At 40.5% G+C, this 22,754-nt stretch overlaps 1 protein-coding gene and 2 non-coding genes across 4 annotated transcripts in view; 2 read left to right on the forward strand and 1 right to left on the reverse strand.

Annotated features, from left to right (window-relative positions):
- Positions 1-6,607: 6,607 nt before the first annotated feature.
- LOC113011056 (double-stranded RNA-specific editase B2-like) overlaps positions 6,608-22,754 on the forward strand; it is a 34,236-nt gene continuing 18,089 nt past the window's right edge. For both annotated transcript variants that reach the window (XM_026150423.1, XM_026150424.1), the window contains exon 1: positions 6,608-6,810. In XM_026150423.1, coding sequence (XP_026006208.1) covers positions 6,720-6,810 — 91 coding nt within the window. In that variant the 5' untranslated portion in view covers positions 6,608-6,719. The remainder of the gene's footprint in view (positions 6,811-22,754) is intronic.
- trnal-aag (transfer RNA leucine (anticodon AAG)) lies at positions 7,520-7,601 on the forward strand. The gene has a single exon. It is a non-coding gene; the product is annotated as a tRNA-Leu (tRNA).
- Positions 16,650-16,731, reverse strand: trnas-uga (transfer RNA serine (anticodon UGA)). Its single transcript has one exon. It is a non-coding gene; the product is annotated as a tRNA-Ser (tRNA).

The raw sequence follows: 22,754 nt of genomic DNA on the forward strand, positions 1-22,754 counted from the left end.
AATCACGGTGTGATCGTTATTTCACAGCGTAATGAAACTCCCCGCCAGTTCACTCAAGTGTGTCCAGGGTGGCTGACTTCATGCCGTCGCTCTCTAAAACAATAAGACTGACACACACACACACACACACACACACACACACCTAAAGATGCAGGCACACATGCATCACATAAAAACAATGTAGCTGACTAGGAAAGGAGAAGGGAAACCAATAATTAAAAAGATTTGCGTGAAAGGAAGCAAAAAAAGGAAAGAAGGAAGGATAGAAGTAAGAAAAGAACAAAGGAAGGCTAAAAGAAGGAAGGATATAAAAACAATGAAAGAAGGAAGAAGACAGAACGTAGGATAAATATAGAGAAGAAAAAATGAAGGACAAAGGCAGAATGATAGATAATTGTAGTTGAGAAAAAAAGGAACAAATAAAGGACAGAAGGAAGGAACAAAGGAAGCTGCATTGTTTTTCAGCTTTGCTGTTATTCTGCCCCCTGGTGGCTAAAAAGCCACATAAAGCAGCTTTAAAGATTATTGGACAGTTTTTGTACAAAAAAGGAAACAAGATGATCAATATGAAAGATATATTCAACTTCACACTAAACAGACTCATAAATTATTGACACCATCAGCCATAACTCTGACTTTACAGGAGCTGTTTCCCATTTTTAGAAATACATTTATTCCCTTTCTTGCCAGGAGTTAGTCAATAAGACTCTTGGGGGGCCGAGCTAGCTGTCCTCCCGCAGAGCTTCCAGTCTTTATGCAAAACTAAATGTGCAGCTGGGAGTTTTGCATACTGATGTGAGCGGGCTATGAGGCTGCTATTTTATTATCCGAGTATTTTCTTTTTTATGTTACAGCTTCTTCAGATGTTTGGTTTGGGCTTTAAGTGGTTTCCAGAAGTTCTCCCCTGAAGGCGAGATGACACCAGAGGCATCAGATGGATTGGAGTACCCTTGGAGCATTAATTTTTACAAAACTTCTCAAGAGTTTATTTTATTCATCTCAAACTGATTAACTTTTCTGCAGTTTTGAGATGAAGTTGAGCACGTACCAGCAGATTTGATCCCATGTTGGTGAGGGAGAGCAGGAAGTAACATTATGAAGTGTATACACACATGCGCCTCAGAGGAGATCCTGCAGCTTTCTGCTGTGTGCAACAAAATATTATAATATGGCAAGAAATGATAACGTGTACAGCTTCTCCTCCTGCCGTTTCCCGACATCCAATCTGATAAGATGAGATAAAGTGGATGTGAGACTTTAGCATCACGCAGACACAACAGAGAGGCTATTACTGCGTCTGATGAAAAGCAGATAGATTGCACTGTATTCCAGCCTGTGGCTAAGATCCCACAGGGCAGGCAGAATGAGGTGCTCTCCAAAATGAGCTCGACATCGCCGCAAATAGGACACAGCAGCTTCCCCGTGTTCTCCTCGGGCCAAGCATTACTCTGTACATTAGATCCATCTCACCGTTCCTCTGTGGAGAGCTGCAGCAGCATGTACGGGATAAACGGAGGTGTATTGTTGTGTCACCTGGAAACATCCCGTGTTATAGAATTAGCATATTTATGCTTCACAGTCCTCAGTTTCTTTGTCTGGCTTTAACCTGGATTTAATTCTCCACAGTTTTAAACGTGCTGTTTAATTCAGTTTAAAGCTTCTTAACGTGGGATTCTTCAGTGACTGTGGTCATTGTTGGATTCTTGTTGCTTCGCATTAATTACTGTTTTATTGATACGCATGCAAACACACACACACACACACACACACACACACACACAGTGTAAATGACTAGAAAGGGAGAGGGAATGGGGTTGAAGAAAGGAAGGAAGGAATAATTTTAAAAAGGCAGGAAGGAAGGACAAATGGAAGGAAAACTGATAGAAAGAAAAGAATAGAAAAGCAAGAATAGAAGAAATTATGGACAGAAGTAAGTATGGTAAGAAAGGAACCAACAAAAGAAGGAATGGTACAGAGAAAGGAAGAAGGAAGGAAAATAGAAATAAAACATGAAAAGAATGACGGATGGATAGAAGTCAGGAAAAGAAGAAAGTCAGAAATAAAGGAACCTGAAGGGTATAGAGACGGATTAAGGGGAAAGAAAAGGAAGAAGCAAGACTAAAAAGGAAGGAAGGAAAGAAGAAATTTTATAGAGAAGGAAAAGGAGGAAAGTTAGGAAGACCATAGGGAATGAATGAAGGAAAGGGAAGAAACAAGACAAAAAGGAAGAAAGGAAGAACAATAGAAGGAGAGGTAGAGAAACAAGAAAACAAAGGAAGGCAGAAAGGAAGGATTGAATATGTATTTTATTAAATGTGTAGGAAGCACTCGTGCTGCTCATCACTATGAAACACAACAAGCAGCATTAATGAAGGATAGACTGTATCTAAACAATGGACTTAGCTTCAGGTAATGTAACAAATTACTTTCTATCACTAAAGTTTTTAAATGTTTTTAAACGTTTTTAAACTCTAATGAGTAACATGTAGTTACTGCTGACTGACTCCCTCGGTCTCTCCTTTTTCCTTGTTCTAGAGTCCATTGTTGTTTCCTCCAATTAGAGTCCTAGATGCTGAATTATTATTATTATTATTATTCTCTCTCTTTTTTTTCTTTTAGACAAACCTGCTGCATTCTGCGCTTGAGGCCTTGTTACAGTTTTCATCTTGTTTTCCACCCACCTGCCTTTTCCCTGTCTGAATACCAGGTCTCTTTAGATGAAGCGTGACAACCACTTTGCGTAACGTCAGCCTCGTGGGATCATTAGTGTGAAAATAAACTTTGTTATTTTGTTTTTTTGAGGGGGGTTTCTCTTTATTTCCAGCTCCCGTGTCAGAATGCAGAATTTATAGTCTGCATAAAGACTGGAAGCACTGACAGCTAGGCTGGTCCCCAAAGAGCGTTATATATTATCTCTTGCTAAGAAAGAGAAAATAGCGATGAAAAATGATGAATTGATGAGGCTCAAGAAGATCTCACAACCATAAATTTGAATAAATCTTACATATTGATCGCCTGATTGTCTTTGGATGTGCAAATCTGGCTGATTTAACCTCTTTAAAACTGTCATGGGTGACACAGAGCATCATTAGCATCCTTTAAAGCAGAAACTTTAAAGAAATGTTATTACAGCTTTCCAGTGCATATGGGATTCACGTCACCCAAACACAAAAGATCCCAGAATGAAGTTACAACTGCAGCTTTACCAGTTCCATGTCTGTCAGATGCTGCGGGCGTCACAGAGTACAAAGCATTTAAAGTCATGTTCTGGGGCAAAGTCAGTAAAATTTTCCTTTGAAAACATTCACATTTGACTGTTGACTTTATATCAGCAATGTTTTCATGTGACCACTTAAAATAATTTGAGATTCAGTAATACTTCAAAGTAAATGCCTAAATATGGTCCCAGAGGCATTTCATGGCGTTTCTGATCCGCTGACAGTTTAAAGATGGACTGTGATTGACACTGACATCATCCATTTATTTTAACTCTGTGTTTTGAAGCCTCGGCTTTGGAGTTTGTTGCTTCAAGCCAGAAGTTACCATATTTGGATGAGAAGGTACAAAAGTATCCTTTAACAATGCCCATTTTGGTTCGTAAGCTGTATTTTTATATGTGCTTTAAAGTCCTGAGTTTCCTTCCTGGTTAAGGGATTCCCAGGATCGTGCTTAAAGAAGCTGGATCCTGGGAGCTACAGGGAAATTTTAAGCAGACATATCAGTTTGAAAATACAGCATTCATATAGTACATAAATGTATTTGATTGTGAGTCATGTCACGCCAACTTTTCTACATACAAATGAGAGAAACCCTTCACCTCCTCTCCTGCTGAGCCACACTGATGGAAGAAACTGTACACAGTCGTATAAAAACACAGCAGTGGAGCTTCGGGAGTCAGCAAGGTGAACGCTACAGAAAATGTGAATCCCAGAAGCTCGACACGTGGCGATAAACAAAGAGGAAGAACACCTCGTTATAGAGGAGGGCTGAAATGATGAAGTGTGATAGCAGCAAGAGCTAAGTGAAGGTGAGGAGCAAAGCAGAGGGGATGAGTAGATGCAGATGTAACACAGTCAGATTATCAGTTTGAGGAAGTGATTGACGGGGATTATACAGCCATTGTTAATTGAAAGTAAGGTTGAAAGGACAGGAAATGAGAGGGGATTATGCAAATGAGACATTATGATGCAAAAGAAAGCTTCAAATGTCTTTTTAGATTCATCATTATGAATAGAAATGTATTTTTGAGCATATGTTAGTATTACGGGGGGTTTGCAGTGGTTCCCAGTCGCTTCCACTTTGTTATAATGCTGATAACAGCTGATTGTGGAACATCTAGAAGTGAGGAAATTTCATGGCTGGACTTGTTGCACAGGCGGCGTCCTATCACGGTAGCACGCTGTAATCCTCTGAGCTCCTGAGAGCAACCCGTTCTTTCACAAATGTTAGTAGCAGCAGTCTGCATGTCCGGGTGCTTGATTTTATACACCTGAATTTGATGATTTGGACGGGAGTGTGAATACCTTTGGCAGCTTAACGTATTTGATATATCACCGATTTTCACACAGGACGCCTTCCTGCTTAGTGTCACCTCCCGGTCTTGAACCAGAGATTGTTTCACATGTTTGAACGTGAACGTTTTAACACTTGATCCTTTTGCATTTGGGTTTAAAGTGCTCCTCTGAACCTGCTCATAAGAAATACTGACGGTGCTTTGAATTCAGCGTTGGCAGGTCTCCTCTGTCATCTTTTAGACAGCACAGCATTGTAAATACACCTTGTCTCTTTGCCTTTTTTTCCCTTTAATTAGGATACAGTTTATGCATACATGAAAATCTTTCATCCTCTGCCTCTTTCTCACTTCCATAGGGTTGGTTTTGAAGCCTGCAGACCTCAAGCAGGAGACACAAAGCAGATAAAAGTGTAGCACGACGAGAAGCTCAGTTTGTCTCCTGCTGTTTCTGAAACAACACAGCGGGAGCAGCTCGCTAACCTACATTTCAAGCTTCAATGTTTAATATGTGCGTGTGTGTATTAAGTGTTATATTGTTGCATGCATGCAGTATGCATAACTGTCACATGTGCAGCACAGTCCATATTTATGTGTGGCCACTGCAGAGTTCTGTGCATTGGTCGGTCTGTTTTAGGCATTTCACGTGTGCTCTAGTATTTTATAGTATGTGCTTATTATTAATTTATCATTTTCTATTAATGCTATGATTTCTGGACATTTTTGAGTAAATGTGGAAAACTATATTACAAATCTGAGACTGATAGTTTATTTAAGTCAAGTCAAGTCAAGTCAACTTTATTTGTCAATTCTGCCACATGTACAGGACATACACAGAATAGAAATTGCGTTACTCTCAAACCCTAGTGATTAGAAAAATGCAAATAAAATAATTAAAAAGTAAAAATTTAAATAAATTTAAATAAATACAATACAATTTTACGTATAACAAAAAAAAGCTATGCAATATACAATATACAATATTCAAGTAAGAAGGCATAGTGGTGCAAAATAGGCAAATAGTGCAAATGGGGATTTAGTAGTGTACGGTAAGAGATAGTGTAACAACAAAGGCTTATGAGGTCCAATGCTTAAGCAGTCCAATGCTCCACAAAGTGACTGGAGCAGGCCAGTGATTTAAAGCCAGAGATTTAACATGTTTTAGCGCTGTAACCATGGGACTAGCTCAGAAACTTATAGGGTTTTATGACTTCCTTTCCACCTACATGTAGAAGTGGTTTCATGCAATCCCCCCTAAAAAAAAACCCAATTTGTATCTAAAAGCTGGCACAGTATCAGACCTGGGTCCAGAGCTGGACCACTGACATCAGTGACCGTGGGAGGAGCTACTCCAAGAAATTCACCAGCAATCTGCAGATTTTCATCACTCTTAAATTACTTAAACAAACTGTTTTCACACTCCAGAAAATTTCAGGGGAGTCACGTCTGCATATTTTCAAAAATTGTCCTTTTCTCATGTGAAGCACACAGCAGGAGGGAGTCTGCTTCAGCATTCGTGTAGGAGCCGTCTGGATAGAGCATGTGGGACGCGTAAACTCAAAAGCAGCACATTGTTTGGACTAGATGCTTCTCTCACATTGGCTCAGTCTGACATCACACAGGTTAGAGACGGGCTGATGTCCAGTGTGACCACATTCTCACGTGCACCTCAGTCAGAGGATATGTGGAACAGTTCAGTGCAGCGGAGCAGCTCACGTGATGTTCAGTCCTCAAACAGCTGGTTTCTCTGCTCTCTTTCCACAGTCCAACGACATGCATGATAGGTTAGTTGGTGAAAATGATAACTTTGAATCCTCTGACCACATGCTTCAAATGTTCTTCATCTTTCTCAGAAACACTCATATTCCTCTGTTTTCTCCCCTAACATCAATATTCTGATGCTTATGTTTGGTTGTAGCGTTCAGACACTAGTTCAGCGCCTCTGTATGATTTACAAAATGTGCCACTGACCACCAGCTGATGCCACCAAACTCAGTGATGCTGAATCACAGCCCTTTCTCTCCTCGTGATGTCACAACCTCAGCAGTCGCCCGCCTCCTAAAGCCGGCAGCGGGAGAGAGAAGTCAGTCACTGTGCAGGGCTTCCCGCTGCAGAGCTGCACTCTGATTCATTTGTTTCAGACCAGCAGAAGAGAAGAAGCAGCAGAAGGACAAACTAGTATAATAACAGAGGAAAAAACATCTCCTGAATGGCACCGGGGACCTGCAGCAGAAACATGGAGCGGTCAGACCTGAAAGGAAAGTCTAAGAGGAAGAGGAGGAGGAGGTGCAAAGGCAAAGGTGAGTCGAGCAGCTGTGATTGTTGAACTTTATGTGGGAAACAGATGATGATGCTGACAGTTATTTGTGGCAGTATTCAGTGAGCTTGGGTCTTTTTTACTCCACTGATGAAATTCTTACACAGGCTTTGTTTTGCTTTGCCGTTAGAGTTACTGCATTACATTACATCACTTACAGCGAGTGCATTTAGGAAGAGATGTTTTACAATTTACCACAGTCCACCTGCTGTATTTGTGAGTTCAAGAAGAGCATTTACAGGAAAAATAACGCTTATTGTTTTAGTCTCTGCGTTTGGTGATGATTTCAAGTGTTTGGTTTTCTGCTAACTTGAGCTTTGATTTGGTTTTGTCCTTCGCTGCTTCTCTGTCTTTATGTGGGGATTTTCCTGCTGTCTCTGAGTTTTGAATCCTTGTTTGGGTCTTTCTTTGTTTTTGGATCTTGTTTGTGGGTCCTGGCTTGGTTTTGTTATTTTGGGGGTTAGACTGAATTTTAGCTGCAAGCATAGTTTCAGAAATAGTCAGTTGTTACCACTGACAGACCTTTTGGGCTGTTATGAGACTTTTTTAGATATGCTAAATCCCACATGAAGGTGTAAATAAAAACGAATTTAAAACTTCTGGACACCTGGATATTAAGAGCATGTTACAGGGATAGAGCTTTCTCGTTGAGGTTTAACCAACCAACAGATGGAAATTAAGTGGAAATCACTGGTAGTGTGGCCGAGTGGTCTAAGGCGCTGGATTAAGGCTCCAGTCTCTTTGGGGGCGTGGGTTCGAATCCCACCACTGCCAGGCTTTAGTGGCTCCACATGTTCTCCTCCCAAGCTGTGAATTGAGTTTTTAAACTGGTTATATACTCTGCAAATTCACATGAGAGGAGTGGGTTTGGCAGCGCCTAGCCAATCTAAAGAAAAAGTTTCTTCTGTCTACAGTAACTGCTCCCTGTGATGGAAATTGCTTCAGTTTGTCAGCACATCAAAGTGAAATGAATTACATTGAACAGGTTTTTGTTCTGTCTTCTAGTAGCTGTAGTTCCAACCGGGTAAAAGAGACTTAAATGCAGATTAGAATCACACATAAAAAAAAAATTTTTTTTACCTGTTGCCAATCGACAACGGTACCGTTTGCCCTTCATTCACTGATTTTAGTAAATTATGGCTTAACAATCTATATGATACATACAGCATGCTGTAAGGAAAACAGTGATTTTAAACATAAACGCTGAGCGTACCCTGCTCCTGAAGGTTTAAGTTTGTATTCTTTCAGCTGCGGTGTGTGAATAAAGATTAAATATAAAAGTGATTTCATACCTGTTGATCTTGAATCTGTAAGAAATGACCTTCCTAGTACAGAAAACCCAGGATTGATCCTGAGGTTATCCGGATAAGATCCTGCTTCATAGTACAAACTTCTGCTGTGGCGACGCCTTAAGGTACACAGACTTTACAGGCTCTACATCAAGCGGGTCACTGACAACCTGTTATGAGGAATGGATTTTTGATATATCAATAAAAAAAAGGCTTCGACCCTTTGCTCTGCTAAATTTAATATAGCATATTGCAAAAGCATTGCTATATTATATTTGCATTTGCTTAGAACACAACGAACCCTAGCTCCGACCCTAAGTAGGCCATGGTGACCTGGTGGATGTGAATCAGTCTTATTTTGGGATTGGAAATTGAAGCACTGATGCAGACACTGGGATTGTTTCTCCCTCTGGAGCAGTTAAAAAGTCAGGGATCATCTCATCTTATTAACTGCAGTCAAACTCAAACTTCAGCTCCAAATGATGCTAAAAATGCTTTAGTCATCCCTTATGGTCCAGTTGGTTTCTGAGTGATTAAGTCAGGTTGTGCAAACTTCATTCATCTTTATAGCACTGGAAATCGCTCATTTTTAAGCCCATGAATAAAAACTTTACGTGTTTTTATCACCATAATAATCTGCTCGAAGTGCCAATGCTAACACATATATATAGCAACAAATGCAAATAGCCTGAGCTAAAGAGTATTTATAACTGGTTATTTGTTGGTTGATGTGTTGGATTTGATTTTATTAAGATCCGTGTGTCTGAATGACAGAACAGCGAGATGTCTGCGTGCAGGTTTAATGTTCCTGTCAGACTGATGACAAAAAGTCTTCCTGAGGTTTAGGAGCTGGTGTAAAAAGCCAAATTGGTGCAGTTGCTATTTAACCACATGACATCAGTCAGGACATTCACATATCTGCCCTGGTGATTGTTGTTTTCAGCTTTAATTATTGTCATCTTCAGTTGGTGGATGTCTGCAGAGAGTCTCAGGTGTATGCTCCCTCTCTGTCTCCGTGGTTCAGACTCTCCGGAGAACCCTTTCTGCTTGATTTGTTTGTTTGCTGTTTTTGCTCATTCATTTCTGGGCTCCTATCAGCGTTTATAGCTGTAACACAGGATGAGCCAAACCCAACTGCTGATCAAGCAACAAAAATGTGAACAATGCAAGCATGGCAGCGCGGTGCATCTCAGGCATGTTAATCAATTAAAGAAACCAAAGACGAGATCCTCTGCTGCCAAAAATGAAGATGTTACAAGAAGAAGGAGTTACAGGAATACAGCTGCTGCCACGGCCGACTGCGACACCATCACCTCCGTTCATCGCCAAAAAAATAAACACTTGTGAGGAAGGACAGAGGCGATTGTGACTCAAAAGTGTCAATGAAGTTTTCAGTTTGCTCCTTTTTCCACTTTCTGTGTCTAAGAAGTCCCAACGTGCAGCCAAAAATGTTCACTTTCTGTTTACTCGTGTGAGTATAAATGTCTCATCAGGATATGAGCTCCGATAATCATAATTACAGTGGTCTGACCAACAGGTCAGCCTTTTAGGATTACACTGGCATTGTTCTGCACATGATAATCCTCGGTAAATGCTGCAGATTACTCCATGATGGCCACGGTATTAAATCCAGCAGTTATTCAAAGTGCGCAAAGCCTTTTCCACTTTCATTAATGACCCGTTGGCCTTTTTTGTGCATCAAAGCGTGCCCTCTACGAAAAATAAATGCCTCCAGAAAATCATTAGTCCCCACAAATCCCACTATTTTCGGACCACAATGCACTCAGCTAATGCTTCCACAGTATCCAACAATGAGCTGTACTTTAATGCCAGCTGTCATTTTAGAAACAGAAGGTGGGATCTTTTTCTCAAATGGCAAACGTCTCCACTTACAATGGAGCTCTGTGAGCGCGCAGCAGGAGGGAGACTCGTGTCGTGCGACTGCTGTGCGCTCAGTAATTCAGCAGTGTTTGAGTTTCTCTGTTCTTCTGAGACTGTGAGCTTCTAGACAGCTGGATGTATAAGCAAACTGTCACTCAAACAAGTAAATGGGGAGGGGGAAAAGAGGAAGTAATCACATGGGATTACCAAGCCTTTTCTGTTTACAGTGTTACAGAAACATCAAATTTAATTTAAAAGGAAGTTGAATGTTTTTCTGAGATTTCCCGTTTTCCTTTAAGTCTCTTATAAAGTCTTTATGTGCATTAAAAGGTGAGAGAGTTCAGAAAACACTGCTGCTGAACTCTGCGGGAACATTTCCACATGACTGGCAGCAGCGGCTAGTTTGGCAGAGCCGATTCCTCCCTCACAGTTTGGTTCAAACATGAACAGCCATTACGCATCCACCCATATGTGAGGGTTCACGTCGTATTTTTCATCATCGGTTGGGTGAACACGAGGCTCCGCGCACACATTTGTCTACCTTCCAAATCATGGTGAGAGCACAGACCCGTTTCTAAAAGGTGCTGGTGACTGCATGGTGGACTGGATGTTATGTGGACTGTTGTTATGTTCTTAGTCATTAGTTTCAAATCTTACTGAATCCAACATCCATCTATCGATCCGTTATCATCAACTTATCCAAAGCAGCAGGCTAAGGAGGATATTCACGACGCCCTTCTCCCCAGCAGCGCTGAACAGTCCCTCGTGGCCCCCAAGGCCTGATCTCACCAGCAGGTTCTGGGCTTGCTCCAAAGTCTCCTCCCTATTGTTGTGTGCTCAAGAAACCTCTACTGGCTCCTTCCAGCATAATGGAGTAGTTCTTCTCTTAGCTCCCACCGGGCGTCCAAGGTCCTCAGCCTGTCAGCCTGCCTCAAAGACAGGGAAACTCATTTCAGGCACTTGAATTCACAGCTTTGCTCTTTCTGTCATTTTTTAAGATTGGATGAATGTTTGGAGCTCTCTCTTCACCACTTTAGCCGAGTATAATGCCTCCAATACTGCTGATGCACCAATCCACGGGTCCACCTCTCACTCCACCCTCCCATTAGTCATGAATAAGACACTTGAGTATCTTGCTTTGGGTTATTTCTCTTGCCCAACTCATAATGATGATGCTGGATATTTTGTTCCTTTTAAATATTTTTATTTAAATGACTGTTTTAGCCTAATGAGAGTTTTTTATGGTGTGGAGTGAAGGTGGTGGAGAAGATGACCCAATTAGACAAGAAGTGAAAGCCAGGGAGGGATACACAAGGAAAAACAATTCCAAAATAAAACAGGAAGATATGATAAACACAAGGAGGAGACGGAGGGAGGGAAAGGCTGGAGACACACAAAACATTAAAAATCAAAACAGGAATAAAAACTCAATAAATCCCAAAAAAATCCAGGACCATGAAATTTATAAACCGGTGGGTTTCATATCGATGACATCTGTTTTTATTACACAGATCAATAGTCACACATGACACTGAGTACTGCACCGTATTGTAGACCCCTAAATAAAGTCCTGAATCTGCAAATGAGCACAGCCCCGTGGAGCAGCACTCGCAGCTTATTCACCTTTTTCTGTCCCCATGATTAAGGCACTCAGCTGTCACCTATATTCCTCCACAGGGAGGAGGTTATTTTGAGATATTTTACAGCAGTTTCAGGAGATCAAGCGAGGCAAAGTAAAAGTCAGAGAAGAGAAATAATGGGAAGCACAATTATGTCAAAAGATGCGCAAAAAGCTCAGAAACAGAGAGACAACAAAACCAGCAGGGTAGTTTTCAGCTGCATCGGAGTTCACCTTGAAATAAAAACATCAGTGAGTTGATTAAAGAGGAAAAAAAATCAAGAACATGTCAAGAACTTTCTAGATGCAAAGCCGCTTCATTTCAGCTCGTTTATTACAGCACGCTGTGAGGACCCTCTGAGCGCAGACTGCAATGAAATTACTTTGTTAATCTGGATTTGTATCTGTTTTTTGTCTGGATACAGATGAACTTTTTGGGGGCATTTCAGTAAAAATAAACTGCCATTTGGCTGTGAAAAAAAAATCCCCTTCTGTTGCCTTTTCAGTCAAATTAACAAACTGTCATTTGTTGGCTGCAAAGTCTCGTTGGAGAAATGATTTGATTGTCCTGCTTTTAGCGAGGATTATGATTCTCCGACATGCGACAAACAGCTGCTGTCTGCTACGGCTCTGTGTCATGACGTGGCGTGTGTTTGGCTATATTTGTATATTGGATGCGTTTTGGATAAGTGAGCTCCATCGTGCAGTCAAACTTAGTGGGGCATGTCAGTGCGCAATTTCACTGATGGATTCTTCAATCGCCACACTTCTCTGGGGCTTGGGCTTTGTGAAACCATTAGCAATATGGTTTGTGCGCCCATTTAACTTAATTGCAGGGATGCTCAGCGGGTAAAGTGTGGCTATAACTCTGCAAGCGTTAGGGGTCCCATCTTCTCTGCAGCTTGGAAGGACAGCTGAGTTTTGATCCCCAGTGGGGCTGAAGCAGTGACAGAATAAGATAGTCACTAATATTTTTATTGCAAAATCCAGAATTCTTATTTTTAAATTGCACTTTTAATAGTAAATTATAAAATAAAAATAGCAAATGTGATTAACTTCAGGCTGACAGTGCTGCAAAAAGTATTTGCCCCCTTCTGGATTTCTTACGTGTTTTTTTGTCACACCTGCGTGGTTCAAATGATCAGACAAATGTTCTTATTTGACAACAATAACCCGAGTAAATACAAAATGCAATGAGATGAGATGCAGCGAGAATTCCAGGGATTTAAGTAAAGGTTGTTGAGTTCTGGCAGGTAAGTGAAGATTAATCCTTTCCTTAGAGGAGCAAACCAGCCTGAGACAGCAGGTGAGTACTAAACACAAGAGGAGGTCTTCAGCCAACCGAACACGAGACTGCAAGGCAGAAAAAAGGCAACGTTAGGAAGCACACAAGCATGACTGAGCCCGATCACCACAACAATCTGGCAGAGAATGGCTGCTCGAGCAGGTGCTCAAGTACTGGCAGGTCATGAGCAAATCAGAAACATGTGTGTTGGCTGAAGAGCAGGAAACTGAGAGACCCTGACAGTTGGTGGAGTCCAAGAACAGAGGCTTGGACTCTAGACTGAGGCAAAGTGGAAGTCACAAAATGTTAAATTCTGTTCGAAAAACATGGATGCCACTGTTTCTAGAATTAAGAGGAGAGGGAGCATTTGGCTTGTTATCAGCTGGTATTGGAGGTCATTAGTACTTATGGAACTGGCAGCTTGCACATCTGGAAAGGCACCATCAGCGTTGAAAGGTATATGCAGGTTTTACATCAGAATATGCTCCCATCCAAACGACACGTGTTTTAGTCGAAGGCTTTGCATCAACAAAACGATGCTAAACCAGCTGAAAACATTTGGTGCAGCGTGAAACAAACAGAACAAACAGGACCCCTGAGCAGCTGGGTTCAATCGCATTCTGCCTTCATTTAGATTTTACACAGAGTCCCAACTTTGTTACAATTTGATTTGTATAGACACAGAAATGTAGGCTGAGACAACATGCCAGTTTGATAGAATTTAGGATCATATTTTAAGGGAACAAGAACAATAACATAGTTGCTACAAAAAGGTTGTGTATGTATTAAAGACGTGCTTCAGGGGAAGACAAAGATTTTAGATGCTTATAGAATAAAACTTTAGGCTCTCCTGTTATCTGTGCACAGTGATCAGAGACATCTACAAGGAATGGTGATGATATTTTCCAGAGATCTGATTGGTCAGTAGGCGGTGATTTCTTACCTGATCTTTAATCTAGAGCACAACAACACTGCTCCAGAGATTATATCTGCAGCATAAGTAACCATGGCGATGTAAGTATGACATAGCAAGAAGTAAACCGTCTCCATAACAGCGAACACCCAGGGTTAACCCCGAAATCACCTGGATAATCCTGCTTTGTAGTACAGACCTGTGGCTGAGTTAAAGCAGCCAGACTTACCCTGTGCAATGACCCCAGAGAGGACTCAAACACAGGACCAGGCAGTCAGAGGAAAAGCACTAAATCCTACTCTTTAATCCAGGCTAATGTCAAAAAGTCAAAAGGGCCAAAAATCTGACATAAACATCACAAGGAATGCGACTGGGACTAACAGGATGCAAAAAATACACAGAGAGAAAATGGAAACACGAGGAAAACGGTGGAAAACTTGACTGTAATGAGAATGAGACAGTCTGATGGGGAATAACGGGGAGCATCAGCTGATTGACAGCAGGTGAGGATGTCTAACTACAGTGCAAAACAAGCAGAGATTACAAATTAAGTCAGGACCCAAACCGGCCCCAGTTAAGACCAAATGTGGCCCAAAGATAAGGACGCCCTGCACACTTTAGCCAGATGGTTTATAAAAAAAAAGTCTAATCTACAGAAAAAAATGATATATTTCTTTCTTACACTGACAGCAACATTAGATTTAACCCACTCATTTCTCTGACTACACTTGGGCCTCGATAAACTAACAAAACAATTAAGCGATTCTCCAGCTGTGAGCCAACAAACACGGCTCACAGTGAGAGATAAGCACCGCCTAATCATTCAAACTGATGAAGTGACAGCGAGTCAGCAGGCGAGGGCATTAAAAGCTGAAGCGAGGCCCATTGGAAGCAGGCAACAGGCTGCCATAGATTACTGCTGCCACTGTTATTGTCTCTCGTTTTAGTTTCATTGCACATCACCGTATGTTTCAGGCAATAATTTCATCACTCGTTTCCAAATAATGATCATCAGCTTGTTGATTTGAAAGCAGACGTTTGTTCCCTGAGTGCGATGAGATGAGACGACGTACTGAACTAAACTTAGGCCGGAGAGAAGCTTTGCAGCCTGTTCTCGCTGTGTGGGGAAGAAAATGGTATCTGACATGGATCTGTGGTGAAATCGCAAACACTTAGCTGCAATGTTTTAATTAGACAAAATGGAAAAATGGGTTTGAAAGCCAGCACAATACATTTGGAAAAATGCAGTCAGCTTGCTGCTATTTATTAAACTTTAGATAAAGATTTTAAACTGTCTTTGTGCTTTCTGCTCTTCTTGACTGCCTCAATATCATCAGTGAAAATATGCAGAAAGGGTCCAAAAGCATTTTATCTGGATTTTGTAGATGTGTTTATCATTTTTAATGGAGATTTGACGCTTGGTGTACTCACCAGGATTTCTTAAATTCGAGTGAGAAGGATGAGATCAAGAACCAGTCAGAAAATTCCCAAACCAAAGAACTGTGAGGTACTGGACTGACACACACACACATATACCTTCAGACACCAAGTGACTTTTTGCACAATACTCAGTGTTTTGCACATTTCTGTTGCACTGTTGTGTCTGTATCGCTCTGTTCTGTCTGGTGTTGCACTCTCTTTGTTTTGATTTTTTGCAATTTTTGCACACTTGCACTTTATCTAGTCCTGTGTTGATTGTTTGTTATATGTCATATGTAGCACCATGGTCTTGGAGGAACGTTGTGTTGTTTCACTGTGTGCTGTACCGCTGCACATGGTTGGAATGATAATAAAGCCACTTGACTTGACTTGACTAATGAAGCTAACACAGAGCAGTCTGGATACAACTGTAACTGTGTGTGTTTAATTCTTTTAGGGGGTAAAAGTAAAGACATTACTTTTACTGCAGAAGCCACAAAATGTTAATGCCCCAAAACCCAGTTTTTATTGTTTCTGTCATGAGTCTTATTTGAACAAATGTCAGAGCAATAGCATCAAGAAACAGCTACAGTTTATTTTCCTTAAAAAATTAATTCAACTTTATATTTTCATATTTTTCACCTGGTTCTCCGTCACCTGCAGTGACTCCATGTCTCACCCACAGTGGGCCTCGCCCCACAGTTGGAGAACCACAAAGTTAATCACAGTGGTGCACATCCCAAAAAGTTGATTCTGTTCATCTGGATGTAGCGTTTGCAGTGGGAGAAACGTTTCATCGCTCATCCAAGTGACTTCTTCAGTCTCAGCTGACTGCAGGTTTCCCCAATCTTATAAACAGTACAGTTGCACAATGACTGAAACCAGCCCACTGAATGAACAATGGGCTGTGAGGTCCGCTGCTTGATTATTAATATGCAAACTGTCATGACCATTGATCAATAGCCATGAGTACCATTCACAGAGTTCACAGCTGCAAGATGGTGAAAGATGTACCCTTAGGCCCCCTCATCAGTTCAGAGATGGTCTTTTACATAGATGGTCTTGGATTTATTTACCTGGATAATTGAGCACACATCAAGACACAGTGGTGCACTTTTTTTTTCAAAATGTGAAAACTGGTAGTTTTACATCTAATAATACCAAAAGTTTTCATTGCATTTTTAACTATTTAAAATAATTTACTGAGGAGGAAACACTGTATCTTCACCCCTTTGTTCCCACAAGGAAGCCTCAAATGGTTATTCTGATTTGACAACACATTTTTATTTGGGGCCAGTTAGATTTTAGATTTCTTAGTTAATGTGACAAGACAACACATACTGTGTCTGAACCACAGCTTCCCACTACCTCATGGGTACGTGGGTTAATCTGGACATGGTGCCAAAAAGAAGCGCTTCGCTGTGAGCAGGATTTGAACCTGCGCGGGAAGATCCCATTGGATTTCAAGTCCAACACCTTAACCACTCGGCCATCACAGCTGCTTCCTTTTGCTTCTTTGCTTTAGTTTTTGCATGTATTGTGACACCACCAACTAAATCATTTCCACTGATTTCTGCAGTGAATTTTTTCACTTGTCTCTTTGCATTGTCTCCACCTGAATCTCACCTTTTTCACAGCACAGCTTAGGTTTGCAAAGCTGCATTTAAACAAACCACCTAACCCTTTTGCACAGACAATGTGCAATACTGTGCTAGACCTTGGAGGGGTGATGATCTGGACTTGCAGTTTTTGAGGCAAACATGAACTCTTCTGTATACCAAAGTCACATGAGAAGCCATCTGTCTGACAGTCAAAACGTGGCCAAAATTGAGTCATGCAACAGCACAGTGATCACAAGCACAGCAGCAAATCTGCAACAGAATGGCTGAAAAAAGAAAGAAGGTGCTGCACTGACTGAGTAAAAGTCCAGACCAGTGGTGCAACCTTAAGCAAGTAGTGCACCAACAGCCATACTTGTCAAAAAGATCTTTGGCTTTAAGTTCAGGCATCTACAAATACAGCCTGAAAAGATTGTGATGATATGTTTGGTCGTGGTTATATCTACTAACGACCCAATCAAAACGCAGCGTGAGACATGCTGATTAAGACGTAGCTCATTTGGATAATGATGATGATGTGTAATATCATCAAACGTCTAGTTTCCAATTCTGTATCCATCAAACGTAACGTCCTACAGGTTTTTAGATCGACGTCGCACACTGAAGTGAAATCGCAGTGTGCTCGAGCCTTCAGAGGCAGATGGCTGTTTAACCCTGTGACGAACTGTACAGAGACTTTGACCACAGTGACTCACCTGCTGGTGGACAACAGCGCCGTGCTACGTTTGTCATTCACTTTGGTGCGTTAATCGCTGTTTTTCTGTAACTTTGTAGGAGTATGTGTGGGACGTGTGTTTGTGTGCATCTGTGTGAACAGCGCGCGTTGTGTGCAAATGTTTAGCTCATTGGAACATGCTGTCAGCAGTTTGCTCTCTCAGCCCGCCCACACATGAACGGAGAGCTGATCAAAGCTGGAGGCGTTATCACAGCAGATTTTCCTCACAGGTAGATAAAAAGGATTTTTTTCTACTTTGAAAATCTAATTTTTTCTCAACTCTATAGTGTTTCTTCTTGTAATGAGCAATGAATTAGGTCATGTTTGAGCTCAGCTCTACTGTGCACACCTTCTCTTATCTCCTATAAACAAACTCTAAAATGAACATTGGTGGGATTTTAAGGAGGAGCATTTTGAAATCCATTTCATCGTTCAAAGACGCAAACAGTCTCTTTCCATCTTAAGAAACATAGAAAGAGACATCAAAACTAATCTTAGGCAACACTGGAATCTGTAGAAGCGCTCTTTTTCTACTGGATAATAAAAGAACTGCAAACTCTTCAGCATTTTAAAGGACAGTGACAGTTATCACAACTTTAGCCCCAGCACCAAAACTCAAGACTGCGCTGCTTCGGTTAAAACATCTCATATTAAATTAAACTTCAGCCGGTACACTGAACCACTAAAACAAACTTTTCTGTTCACGAATGTAAGTAAATAACTTACTTACATTACAGTTACAGTTATTACAAATAACTTACTCAAATTATCATCTTAATCAAAAATAACAAAGTGCTTTTCTATTTTTTTTTTCTTTGTTTTGTGAAATAGTACATTTGATAATTCATGAATAACAACAATAATTAAATTTTACTATTAAAAATTACAGAAACATAAAAAATATATTGGTGATTACAATAATATAATTAATAAATACAGTATAATGATTAACATACTTTTGAAACAGCTTGCACATTTGATTGGTTACAAAGTCACATGTTGTCTCCATGCAGGTCCATTGATTTGGACCTACATTCCCTCACTGAGCTTCCAGTCCAGCGCCGTAACCTGCGCTTGAATGTTGCATGTAAAGGCAACTTGTGAGGAAATCTAAAAAAACAATGATATATGTCAGTTTATTTAACTGCTCCAATGTGACAAATGGCACATGCAGTTGTAATGGATCATTACTTTAATGTCTGCTAGCAAAACACAGATGAAAGATAATACAGACTAGTTCTGCTGTTTAGAGTAAAAAATGAGGGTAGGACAGATAAATAGCATAAAGTGTGGGTGTAGCTTCTACCTTTTTTCTCTGGGACTTTAGAAGACAGCTGATGCATTTATGGTCATAGTTTCAGGCCATACTGAATGAAAATGAAGTCAGGTTAGTAAAGTTTTATCATTCTGTAAGTCAGAAAGGAGGATTATCTGGTGAAAATGGTTGAGTCCAGGATTTTCTCTATTTTCACTCAGTGGTAGCATAGTTGATGAATGTAGGCTGTAGAGCCTGGACCAAAATCTTCAATGCACGACTGCTTTTTCTTTCCTTGCTGCATCAGGAGGACATCTGGAGGTCACATCGTGCAAACAAACTTCTACTGATGCAACTAAACTGGATTTTGTTAGAAGCTCACCATTTCATGCTGCATTCCTATCAGCCTAAAGGTCACCCATGCATTGCATGTATTGAAGGTGTCTCCACTACTGAAAAAACAACATCTTAAGTCAAAATTTCAAGTTTTTTCTCAAACCTTCCAGCTATTAACATGTTTTTTTCTGGCACAGTGCTCACCGGTAATCATGGCTTTAGAAAGTGTTGCCTGTTATAAATATTATTATTTTAACTTTAGCCACTGGGAACAGGATTCAAACCCGTGCAGTGAAACCCAACAAAAGTTCAAGCCGGAAACCCTAACAGCAGAACAACCACAGCCCTGAAGTCCTGGCCAAGAATGGCATACTTACTGTCTCATAAAAGAAAGACCAGCCTTTTTTCCTCTTTTATATTTGTACTGAGGCTCATTAAAGACAATAAAGTATAAAAGTAAGAAAGGAGCAGGAGCTTTAATAAAATAAGAAAAAAATCTACTCTTACAAATTTCCTTCCTTATACCGAGTCAGTCGATAGGAAAATTAATCCAAAAAGTTTTCATATTTCTTTGCCCTTGAGAAAAGACAGTCCACATTACAAGTAAATGAAACCACTTGCCATTAATTATGCTTAGCAAATGAGATTATCCACAGCTGTCAGCCCACACACACAAACCGGACAGTGAGCGGGTGCTTCTTGCTTCCCCCCTGCCATGCCTAATTTCATTATTCTATTAAATAAGGTTCATTAACACCGGCTGAATGGAGAAACTTCCCTTCTTAAGCTTTGATAAACACAAGCAGTGTGCAATACGAAGCCACGCAAGCTTCCTGCTCTCTCTCTTTTTTTCCCTCTGCTGTTCTGCATCTTCCAGAACATTATGGCCTTTTGCGTGCAGGCAGCAATCATCTGAACGACTAACATCAGCATTTTCTTTTGCACTTTCTGCACCCACTGATGAATTTACCTCAAAGAATGCAAGGACAGAAAAACCTGTGGTGGCTGAGAGGCTAAAGCGAGGTACAGAAATCAGCTGGATTATAACACCGGTGATGTGCGGCCCCAATATTTGATAGGTCGACCTCAACACATCTGCATACCGGTATACAATGATATATACACTAAGGAAGGTTTTGTGCACTTTTGTACAATCTATAGCGACTGACTCTCCTTTGGATCCAGCCTCAGGCGGCCACGAGAAGAACTGTGGGGTTGTCTTATTGTTGCTGCTCAAGTGCATTATCACTTTTTTATCACTTTGGTATGACTGCTCCTTTGTCTTCATGTAAAAAAATCATAGTTTGTACTGCAAACACTTTTTTGACATAATTAAGTTGGATGACAAAGACTTCCGTGCACCCCTACCCAGCACCAATCCCCTCCAGTTATTCACCAATTTGTTCTTTGCTACATGCACATGCTCTCTAAAATCTGCTCACCTGTTTTGCAAAGCTCAAGCTGCACAACACCATCGTGTAGATCTGTTCATGTAAAACTTTAGAGGTAGATTAAGCAGACAGTTTGTCACATTGCAACTTGGATAACCTCTATTTAAATCAAGTGGAAAGTCTACTATTTCATTCACAAATGGGTGTGAGTTAATGAAGGGCTTTGTGGACTAGCGAGGGTGTGTTTTTGTGTCTATATCAGAGGATGTCAAGTGAAAGATGATGAAAAACGTGAAAATGGCAGCAAGTGTGGGAAGACGCGAGAGCTCAGTAGATACGACGCAAAGAAAAACAGTTATTAACTTCTTTTTTTGTCTGAAAATAAATGGTCCCATTAGCTGTGATGATGCAGGTCATTAAAACACCTCCAGCCTCCACCTGCCTTCAGAAGCACAGGACTCACATCATTACGTTCACATCCCATCTCACGGCTCTCATTCATATCATCCCACCACTTAATGGCATCACACGCCTAATATAACTGAAAGGTGGAAGGTTAATGCACAATAGTTTAGTGTGCACTCTTCATTATTCTAATGACTTTTAGTTTGCTTTGCAGTGCCCTCCAGAATCAGCAGTCACTTGGGGTAAAAATTAGGAAAATAAGCAGTAAAATTACCCACAAAGAAGTCAGAAAAGTTGCATATTTAATCTGACTCTAGCTTCTTTAATATTACTTTGTTCTCAAAAGAAATATCTCAGTTTAATGGTGAAATTGACACCACTTTTACTTGCATGGAGCACAACTAATTTCATATGATTCTCTGTAATTTGCAGCCATGTTCAGCTCATAATATTGGTTTTTAAAAAATAATTTTTCATTTCAGGAAGCCTTAAAAGTGAAAAATGGCATGTAATAAAACTGCAGACTAGTTTAATGTTGATCCATAATAGTTATAGTTTAACAGGAATTCATTAATAGCTTATGAACAGTATAATTGCTGCTGCTGCTCATATTTCAGTGTTTATGTGAATGTATTCTAACAAGAAATGCTACAAAATAAAAACTCTCAAATGGTACTTGTGCATCAGATAAATGGGAATAAATGGGGTCACTGGTTTGGGGACCAACAGGGATCAGCAGGTGATCTATTATGGTGGGTTTTTTTCCTGAAGCCAAACTCCAAAAACAAAACAAGTGGAAGTTGTAGTGGAGATGGAGTAGAGAGGAAAGGGCTGCATATAGAAAGTAAGGTGTGAGAGCTTTACAGAGGATTGTGCATTTTAAAATCCATGTTGGAATCTGCCAGTAACCTGCCTCAGTACCACAAGCTCCTGTCAGGCATCCCCACTCTCCAAAATTGGGTACCAAGCCCCAAAAACAACTTGTTACGGCCGATGCCGGTGTGTTGTGGACCCAAAAGCACAGGAGGGAAAACTGAATCAAAGAAAAAATGAGCCGTTACTGTGGCCAATGAAACACATGAAAATAAGTAATAACATGTAACACACACACACACACATATATATACATATATATATATATATATATATATATATATATATATATATATATATATATATATATATATATATATATATATATATATATGTGTGTGTGTGTGTGTGTGTGTGTGTGTGTGTGTGTAAGGAGAAGAGGATGGATGGACATAAACGAAGGGAAAACACAATAAGTTTAAGAATTAAACTCCACATGCTGACGGGGTATAGCTATACCATTTTGGAAACGATTAATAACTGCAGTTACTGAAGACTCCCCCAAATGGCATGTGTGTGAGGGATATTGTAGATATAAGTTACCATGAGCGATAATAGCCACTAAAAGCAGAAATATCATTATATCCACCAGCAGTACAGATTATAAGATTGACAAAGAAAAAAAAAAAAGGTTCACGGGGAAAAGTGCTCATTTACTATCCATCCATCCGTTTTCTTCCACTTATCCAAATTAGGGTCACAGGAGCCTATCCCAGCTGTCATGGGGCAACAGGTGAGGTACACACTGGACAGGTCAGCAGTCTGTCACAGGACTAACACAGAGAGAGAGAGAAGCATTCACACTGATTTTCACACCTAATTTAGAATCACCATTTCAACTAACAAGCATGTCTGGACTGTGGGAGGAACCCAGAGCACCTGAAGAGAAGAACCACACAGACACAGGGAGCGCATGTGAATCTTCTTC

Source organism: Astatotilapia calliptera, chromosome 18 (assembly GCF_900246225.1).
Source record: "Astatotilapia calliptera chromosome 18, fAstCal1.2, whole genome shotgun sequence".
Classification (NCBI taxonomy): Eukaryota; Metazoa; Chordata; class Actinopteri; order Cichliformes; family Cichlidae; genus Astatotilapia; species Astatotilapia calliptera.